At 46.7% G+C, this 9,449-nt stretch overlaps 1 protein-coding gene across 1 annotated transcript; it reads left to right on the forward strand.

Moving 5' to 3' along the window:
- Positions 1-1,074: 1,074 nt before the first annotated feature.
- Positions 1,075-8,111, forward strand: LOC144823207 (zinc finger BED domain-containing protein 6-like). Its single transcript, XM_078681529.1, has 2 exons — positions 1,075-1,551; positions 4,157-8,111. Exon 2 carries the CDS (start codon positions 4,320-4,322, stop codon positions 7,902-7,904), a length of 3,585 nt encoding a protein of 1,194 aa, XP_078537655.1. The 5' UTR covers positions 1,075-1,551; positions 4,157-4,319; the 3' UTR covers positions 7,905-8,111.
- Positions 8,112-9,449: the final 1,338 nt, after the last annotated feature.

Genomic DNA, 9,449 nt, shown 5'->3' on the forward strand with positions numbered 1-9,449 from the left:
CAAGTTCAGGAATTTGTATAGCGCACTACTCACCCAGAGGGTCTCAAGGCGCTTGGGGGAGGGTTGTGCATTACTTATCAAATAGCCAGGTTTTAAGCTGTTTTCTGAAGGAAAGGTGGTTCTGTGTAAGGCGGAGGTGAGTGGGGAGAGAATTCCAGGTTTTGGCCGCTAAGTAGGAGAAGGATCTTCCTCTCATGGTGGATCTGTGGATGCGCGGAATTGCGTCGAGGGCTTGATTGGATGATCGTAGTTGGCGGGTGGGTGTGTAGAAGGACAGACGTGTGTTGAGGCATTCGGGTCCTAGGTCGTAGAGGGCATTGTGTGCGTGGGTGAGGAGACGGAACGTTATTCTCTTGTTAACGGGGAGCCAGTGTAGATCTTTCAGGTGATCGGTAATGTGAGCATGACGGGGGATGTCCAATATTAGTCTGGCTGAGGCGTTTTGGATGCGTTGGAGTTTTTTCTGTAGTTTGGCTGTGGTTCCGGCGTAGAGGGTGTTTCCATAGTCCAGTCGGCTAGTGACCAGTGCGTGGGTGACTGTCTTTCTTGTTTCGGTGGGGATCCAACTGAAGATTTTTTTGAGCATGCGAAGTACGTTGAAGCATGAGGATGAGACGGCGTTGACTTGTTTGGTCATCGAGAGGGAGGGATCTAGGATGAAGCCCAGGTTACGTGCGTGGTCTGTAGGTATGGGTGCTGTACCTAGGGCCGGTGGCCACCATGAGTCGTCCCAGGCAGAGGGGGATGACCCTAAGATGAGGAGTTCCATTTTGTCCGAGTTTAGTTTTAAGCGGCTGTTCTTCATCCATTCGGCTACTTCTTTCATTCCTTTGTGTAGATTGGTTTTGGCGGTTTTCGGGTCTTTGGTAACCCTGGGCGAAGAACTACGCTCCGCTCGCGGAGCTTGCGGAGTTTCGGCAGCTCCGCGTTCCGCGGAGAACGCGTAGCTGTCGATAACTCCGCGATCCGGTGCGTAGCGTAGTTCTCGCGCGCTGAATAACATTATCGCGTGCGCGGCAATGGCTTACCTTCGTTCTGCGTTCGTTTTTTCCTGGTCGCTTGTGCCACCATGTTTGGAAACACTCTCGCACAGTCCCGTGCGACTGTGCGAACGCGATAACGTCATTTTGATGCGAGATAGCGTCATAAGGACGCGCGAGGATGCTTTTTGGTAAGATCGAGTTGCCGAACACGCAGAAACTGCATTCTTGCACAGAATAACTCGCGAGCATGTTAAAACCATAATAAATTACCATTTTGGTTAGGAAAAAAAAGGCAAAAAACCTTAAAGTTGTACCTTTGGCTTTATTTTTAGGGGGGAAGGACCCCTCTTTTTGTTTCTACTCTTGTTTTGCAGAGTAAGGAGGAAGGGCTCTTGAGTTTACAACTTCCTGTTCCTGTCCACCAGGCTCCTCCCAGTGCTTTGTCCATGTGGTGCTCACTTTCCTTTGGATTTTGAGCTGGAAGGATCACTTTCTGTCTGTGTTGGCTGCATTACTGATTTACCTTGGATTTAATGAGGACTTTTTGAATTGGAATTCTCTTTTTCAAGTAAGTTTGTGTAATGTATGAGTGATGTAGACTTGTGCTTGTTTGATTTGATTTTTTTTTAACAACAGTATTCAATCCTGGAATTAAATTATTGATGGAGGCCTGTACTTTCATGAGGTCCCAAATTGTAAATTTTTTCTAACATTGCATTTTGTGGAATTTAAAATGTTTCTAATTTTTAAGCCAATATGTGACCCTAGTAGCTAGTACCCCATGTAGTTAGTGTGTAGGCATGCATGAGTTCATTTTATTAACTTTCTGTGGTTGGCCTGGCCATGTGTTGGCGGCCATTTAATGTTTCCAGCCACTTTGCTCTTGCCATAGGCCTCCAACCTTGTGGCCTACTCTGCCAGTAGGCCATAGGTACTACTCATAGGGTCATGAAAGTTAATCAACTGTTTTTGTGGTGTACCCTTAATGTGAAAAACATGGATGGCTTGGATTGATATAGAAAATCTTATTTTTATGTGTGGGGTATTTCTGGTTTTGGGTGTGTTTAAACTTTAAATACTCTGTCAATTTCTGCCATTAGGTAACCCTAGGAATACAGCTTGGGTAGTTTTGGTAACTTCGCACCATGTGAGCACGTGAACTTACATTTTTTGTCGTGTTCGCGCACTCAATGTACTTGCTCGGGAACGCGAACACGACTTTTTATTCCGTTCGCGCTGCCGAACATGCCGATTTAGCATTCTCGCGGACAATATGTCCCGAGTTGCATAAAAGTTTCTCAAAAATGTTGCAGGTCTTTCTTGTGCACCTAAAAATTCCTCATTTATGTTATGTTCTCATTTTGTTAGTACTTTTCTCTTTTTGGAGCATGGACCACTTCCATTTTCTCTCCTGTTATTTTTTTTTTTTTTTTGGGGTGGGGTGACCAATTTGGGCGGTGGTGTGGTGTGTCCATTTTCTGAAGCAAAGCATTGTCCCTTTGCCATAGGCATTATTGTCTGTCTTCTCTTTCTTGTCATGTTGTTGTTGGTGGCCAGGCCATGTGGTGGCGGCCATTTTGTGTATGCTTCCTTTGTGATTTATTTTGCCATGTTGTTGTTGGTGGCCAGGCCATGTGGTGGAGGCCATTTTGTAAAGTTGTCCATGTTGTTGTTGGTGGCCAGGCCCTATGGTGGTGATCTTTTTGTGTATGCTTCCTTTGTGATTTATTTTGCCATGTTGTTGTTGGTGGCCAGGCCATGTGGTGGAGGCCATTTTGTATATACATCCTTTGGGATTTTGCCATGTTGTTGTTGGTGGCCAGGCCATGTGGTGGCGGCCATTTTGTGTATGCTTCCTTTGTGATATATTTTGCCATGTTGTTGTTGGTGGCCAGGCCTTGTGGTGGAGGCCATTTTGTATCTACATCCTTTGTGATTTTGCCATGTTGTTGTTGGTGGCCAGGCCATGTGGTGGCGGCCATTTTGTGTATGCTTCCTTTGTGATATATTTTGCCATGTTGTTGTTGGTGGCCAGGCCATGTGGTGGAGGCCATTTTGTATATACATCCTTTGTGATTTTGCCATGTTGTTGTTGGTGGCCAGGCCATGTGGTGGCGGCCATTTTGTGTATGCTTCCTTTGTGATATATTTTGCCATGTTGTTGTTGGTGGCCAGGCCATGTGGTGGAGGCCATTTTGTATCTACATCCTTTGTGATTTTGCCATGTTGTTGTTGGTGGCCAGGCCATGTGGTGGCGGCCATTTTGTGTATGCTTCCTTTGTGATATATTTTGCCATGTTGTTGTCGGTGGCCAGGCCCTATGTCGGCGGCCATTTTGTGTGTCCTTCCTTTGTGCTTTTGCCATAGGCATAGGCCTCCAACCTTGTGGCCTACTCTGGCAGTAGGCCATAGGTACTACTCATAGGGTCATGAAAGTTAATCAACTGTTTTTGTGGTGTACCCTTAAATGTGAAAATCATGGATGGCTTGGATTGATATAGAAAATCTTATTTTTATGTGTGGGGTATTTCTGGTTTTGGGTGTGTTTAAACTTTAAATACTCTGTCAATTTCTGCCATTAGGTAACCCTAGGAATACAGCTTGGGTAGTTTTGGTAACTTCGCACCATGTGAGCACGTGAACTTACATTTTTTGTCGTGTTCGCGCACTCAATGTACTTGCTCGGGAACGCGAACACGACTTTTTATTCCGTTCGCGCTGCCGAACATGCCGATTTAGCATTCTCGCGGACAATATGTCCCGAGTTGCATAAAAGTTTCTCAAAAATGTTGCAGGTCTTTCTTGTGCACCCAAAAAAACAGAATTTGTCATTTGGTTGTTGTTTTGGGAGCCTGGGCAGGGGTTTCTTTGTATGTGTTTTTGCGGTGTTATGTTTACAACCTCTGTCTTAGCCATGGGCTATTTATTCCTTGCACATTAACCTGTCATGTGCAGCAGGCATCCTCGTTTTTCTGTCCATATTGGTATCTATAGGCCTGCTTCACTTTATTGGTTCTTTCTGGACTTCATGTGGCCTTTGAGCTGTGGTGCTGCTGGACTGGTATTATTAGTCTTCTGTTTTGTCTTTTATACATTGACCTGTGTGTCTTTCAATTGTTCACGTTGCCTTACTGCTTGTTTGACTGATGTTGTTCTGCCTTCTTTACTTGTAGGTGCACAAAAAAGACTGAGGAGGTGCTGGTTGTTTTTTCATCCATCGCTCGTTCTACCGCCAGACGGACGTCCTTCAGTTGGACGCCACGTGTGGTGTGTGACTCATCTGACCAGACATCTCTGCAATTTGTGCTGCTGTGAGCTGACTGACATCAGAACAAGATGGGCCCTAAGAAAGCTACCAGGTCCTCCACCACAAAGAAAGTTGCTGCGAAGAAGGAACAGCAGAAGGAAGTGTCACTTAAGTCTGGTATGGACCCCAAAACCTTTTTTGGCACCCCAAAAGGTACGCCTGCAGCAGCGGGGTCTGGGGTGCAAGCTGGGACCAGCACATCTGCATTAGTGGGGGCAAGCCAGCATCCCAGGGCCAAGCACATGATGAGGGTCGAAGAGGTAGCCAGCCTTCTGCTTGCGAGCAGTGATACTGAGCCAGAACTAAACTTATCGCTGTCTCAAAGTAGTACACAATCCACGCAAGATGGAAGTGCTCAACAACCACCGCCAGCAGTAGATGTTCAACAACCACAACCACCGCCCGCAATAGGAGTTGTTCACCCACAACCACAACCACTTCCCGCAACAGTTGTTGAACAACCACAACCACCGCCCGCAACAGTTGTTGTTGAAAAACCCCAGCCCGCAATAGTACTTCCTCAAGAACAACAACCACCATCTCCGCACCAAATAGTAGTAGTTGTTCCTCCCGAAGTCGGGGCAGTTCAGGAAGTAGAGCCTCCTTCCGAGCAAGAAGAAGAGGAAGCCACTTCTGTAGGTGATCTATTTCCTTCGAATTCACCAAGGGAAAGGAGGGTTAGTGCATCGAGTTCTTCGCAAAGCATCGCTTCCGATGACCTTGATACGGATTGGCAGCCACAACTATCTGCGCATTCAAAGGAGAGACATCCCAAGAAGACCATGCTAGGAAAAAGGAAGTTTCCAGGCAGGCTTGAACTTATGGAGGTCGATGTAGGTGAGCAGGATACTGCTGGTGATAAAGACGGGTCTGACACTGTCATCATCACAAGCGTTATTCCTGGTGCAGAGGATGTAGAGACAAACATTTTCACCCTATCCAGAAATGCTGCAATGACTGATGAGCAGGTACCACGCATAACTCCTACACACTCAACACCCACAGTAACACCAGCTCCAATTTTTTCAACAGCGAAGGCCCGGCAGCATCCGACATCCAGCAGAAGCGCCACTTCAACAGAAGGAGGTAGTGGCAGTACTAGGACTGAGCTGTCCCATAGTCAAATTCCACAATCCTCCAGTCCATCCGGCATTGGCAGTGGGTCCTCCTCTTCCTATGGCAGGAGACAAAAGTTTACCTCCCCAGTGTGGGACTTCTTTACGGTTCACCCAGTTCAGGAGAACATTGCTGTATGCACCATTTGTCATGCCAATGTTAGTCGTGGTAAGCTTGGTACAAACTATGGGACTGGAGGCCAAACGACCCATTTGAAAAAAACACACGTGATCAGGTGGGAGAACCACCTTGCAAGCTTAAAAAATGTTAGCACTCGTGTTGGTGGGGATACAGTGGTACAAGGTCCACTCATGGTTGACCAGGAGGTAGAAGAAGAGGGAGACGATGACCTTCTATCTAGGAGTGGTACACAATCGACCCCTGTCGCCAGCACTGGAGTGGTAAAGTCCACATCCTCCGCATCTGCAACTTCTCAGTGGCACCAGAGTCAGCTGGAAACACCAAGGAGTGCAAAGTCTGCGATGCAAGGTGGTCCGTCTAGCACAACTCAAAGACATGCAAAGCAGCTTACCATTCCTAGCATGTTAAGGCAGGAGGGAAAGTACGAGCGGAACCACCCAGTAGCACGTTTATACAATGCCAAACTTGCGAAAATGTTAGCACTGGACCTTCTCCCATTTTCATTTGTTGAGGCTGTTGGATTTCTGGAATTAGTGGCAACCCTCTGCCCAAAATGGAACGTTCCCAGTCGCTACTATTTTGCCCGAGTGGCTGTTCCAGCACTACACCACGATGTGCTGGAATTGATTGGGAAAGCCTTACAACAGAGTGTTGTCCATTGTATCCACCTGACAACAGACATGTGGAGCAGTTGCGATGCTACAGATTTCATGTGCATCACCGCACACTGGATCTCTTTTGCAGGTGTTAAAGACAAGTTAACTTCAGGCCTCCGTGACGTTGCTGGAATTTTTAATGATACGCGCAGACATGCAACTATAGCCATGTTTGGTATGGACAAAAGTCATACTGCTGAAAACATTTTGTCTGACTTTAACGACAAGGTCTTTGAATGGCTGAAACCAAGAGGCCTTAAGATTGGTTTTGTTTCCACCGACAATGGCAGTAATGTAGTGAAGGCAATGAGAGAAGGACATTATTTCAGGGTACCCTGTTTGGCACACTGCATAAACTTAGTCGTGCAAGACTTTCTGAAAAATGAAGCCAAAGTCAGCAACATAATGGCCATCTGCAGAAGAATATGCACGCACTTTAACCATTCTTTCAAAGGACGGAAGCTGCTACGGGTCATTCAGCAAGAGCATAGGTTGCCAGTCAAAGCACTGATCCAGGAGGTCCCAACACGTTGGAACTCAACTTATTTCATGCTTGAGCGTCTCTTTGAGCAGTACATCCCACTGAATGCTTATGTCATGTCAAGAAGATTAGGGGATCCTACTGTTAATCTTAAAGCCCTGACCATTGAGATGTGGCAGTGGGACCTCATTAAATGCATCACAGAGATGCTACAACCCTTTGAGGTCTTCACACGTGCAGTTAGCAGGGAGGACTGTACTATGGGCCAAGCCATCCCATTGTTGTACATGCTTGAGCAACAGGTGAAGGAGGTCTGTGAAACATACGAAGGTGACGAACAAAAAGTTGATGCATATACCTTAGCCAAGGGCTTAGTCAACCGCTTGTGTGAAAATGTAAGGCTCAACAATATTGTGTCAGGTGAACATTACATAACTGCAACAATCTTGGATCCACGGTACAAATTATTTGTCAGCAGTAACGAAGTAATTCCATTTTCAGATGAGGATGTTGACAAGTACAAAACTTCCATAGCTGCGGAAGCTAATGAGTTAGAAACTGAACGGCTGTTACTTAAAGGCCTGCCACTGCCAGCCCAGGCCAGTCCAAGTACTCCTGACGCAAGTTCTTCACAGCGTGAGAGCAGTGCGTCTGCTTTCCAGCAGGCACCAACAGTACCAAAAGCAGCACCTACACGATCTGATTCAGCAGACCCAACCAAAAGCATAACTGATTTTTTTATACAGAAAGGGATGGGTAAGTCCGTTGCTGTTGCAAAGGGAAAAGAGGACCAGCAAAGCCGAGCACCAATGAACATTGAGCGGATGGTTCAGGCCTATCTGGATGACACAACAGAGGTGTTCATGGAGCAAAGCCCATTGGTCTATTGGTATGAAAGAAGGAGACAGTGGCCAGTGCTGAGCAGGCTGGCGATAAAGTATCTGGCTTGTCCTGTAGCCAGTGTCTCCTCTGAGCGGGTTTTCAGTGCTGCTGGTGCCATTGTCACATCGAAAAGGACTAGTCTCTCCCCCAAAAGCGTGGAGCGGCTGACAATGATAAAAATGAATCAACGCTTCATACCACCAGACTATCAAGTACGTGAATCACCGCCGGATGAAGAAAGCGAGTGTGAAGAAGACGTCCTCACTACTGGGTTACATGACCTACTTCTGTCTGAACGCACAGAGTTTGAGGACGAGCTCCTCTTCCCTGACAACTAGGACAGGTATGTTAAAGGAATGATGCAATGCATTGCATAGGATTGTTTAGCCGACTCTGAGCAAATGTGCATGGAATTAAAGTATGCTAGTAGTAACTTCAGACTCACGTGATGGGCAATTTTCCCATGTTATTTAATAATATAAATTATTTATGCACTTGTGACCCTACTACTACAGGTGCAGTCAGTACTTAATTTATCGTTCGTAGTGCATGTTCATGTTGCACAACGTACATTATTTGGTGAAACAGTCCCCCCTCCACCCCCCCAACAAACACAAATGAACTTCAAATGTTTTCTTGTGAAAATAATATCTTTGTTTTATTTTTATATTTTAATAATGATAATAGAAAAATAAAATATATAACAAATGTAACCCCCTGACCCAGAGCTGTCCCTCCCTACCCTCCCCTAACCCCAACCAAATTTCAACCCAAATGTACACCCCAACTCCCACATCCCACCCACCAACAAAAGGATTAAAAAAGGGGCAAAAAACAGGGTCCATTTCAAAGCCGGCGGGCTTTCAGGTGTTTGTCCACCAGTATTTTGACACGCTCCTCTAGACCGTCCTCCTGCTTCTTCCGCTCCTCCTCCAACTTCGCTACCCGGCGGAGAATCTTTGCTTTGAAAGCACGGCACCTACACTTGCATGCATGTGGTTGTTGTTGTTGTTGTGGGGGGGCCGCCGAAGATGTAACAATGCGGCGGCGGGCGGCTGCCTGACCACGGCGACGTAGTCCTGCAGGCTTGGGGCCCGGGGCATTGGAAGAGGCAGCAGCTGCTGCCGCCGCCTCCTCCTCCTCCTCCTCGGCCTGATCCACCAGCCGGCGGTAGGCCTCTACAATTGCCTGCAGTTTCCGCTGCCGGGCCCGGACTGCCAACTCCTTCCTGGTTGGTTTTTGGGAAGGAGTAACTATAAAGAAAGAAACAGAATTGTTAATCCAAACTCCCCGCAAATCAAGAACACAACATTGATTCAACACATAGTGGGCGGCACAGTAGCACTAGCAAGCAAGCTGAGTACCAGAAATAGTGTTGCGTCTATCTTGAACATTCTACAGCCTCTATTCATTTTTCGGACTTTTTGTCACGGCTTTATGTCTGCCCTATTAGCATGGGTGTACTTCAACGGTCACACACATTAGAACGAACACCTGTCTTTTACATATCTCCTTTTGTTCCGGGAAGGCGGGAACACTCTCAAAGTAACATTAATTAACAGGGGGCAGCTAGTAGCACATGTCTAGTAAAGACTATAATACTTTATACCGCGCAACAAACCTTATTTGGTTTGTGTTTCACCAGCAACGACCCATGCACCCAGTCGTCCCCTCCTTCCCTTGCCTTTGGGTTTGCCCAAAACACCGCAGCTGCTGAGACTATCCACTAACCACCGGTATTGGGTGTGTCTCCCAACCACGCTGGCAGCTGTGTTTTCCCCTTTACATGCTTTAACAACAACCCATGCATCCGACTGCTATCAGGCACTTGCATTACTGTAGTGGTAATGCTTAGCATGCTAATGACAAGTAAAGGTAACATA

This window comes from Lissotriton helveticus, chromosome 3_1 (genome assembly GCF_964261635.1).
Source record: "Lissotriton helveticus chromosome 3_1, aLisHel1.1, whole genome shotgun sequence".
NCBI classification, from domain to species: domain Eukaryota; kingdom Metazoa; phylum Chordata; class Amphibia; order Caudata; family Salamandridae; genus Lissotriton; species Lissotriton helveticus.

What these genes read in the sequence shown, in the direction of transcription:
- LOC144823207 (XM_078681529.1), top strand. Translation starts at nt 4,320, where the DNA reads ATGGGCCCTAAGAAAGCTACCAGGTCCTCCACCACAAAGAAAGTTGCT.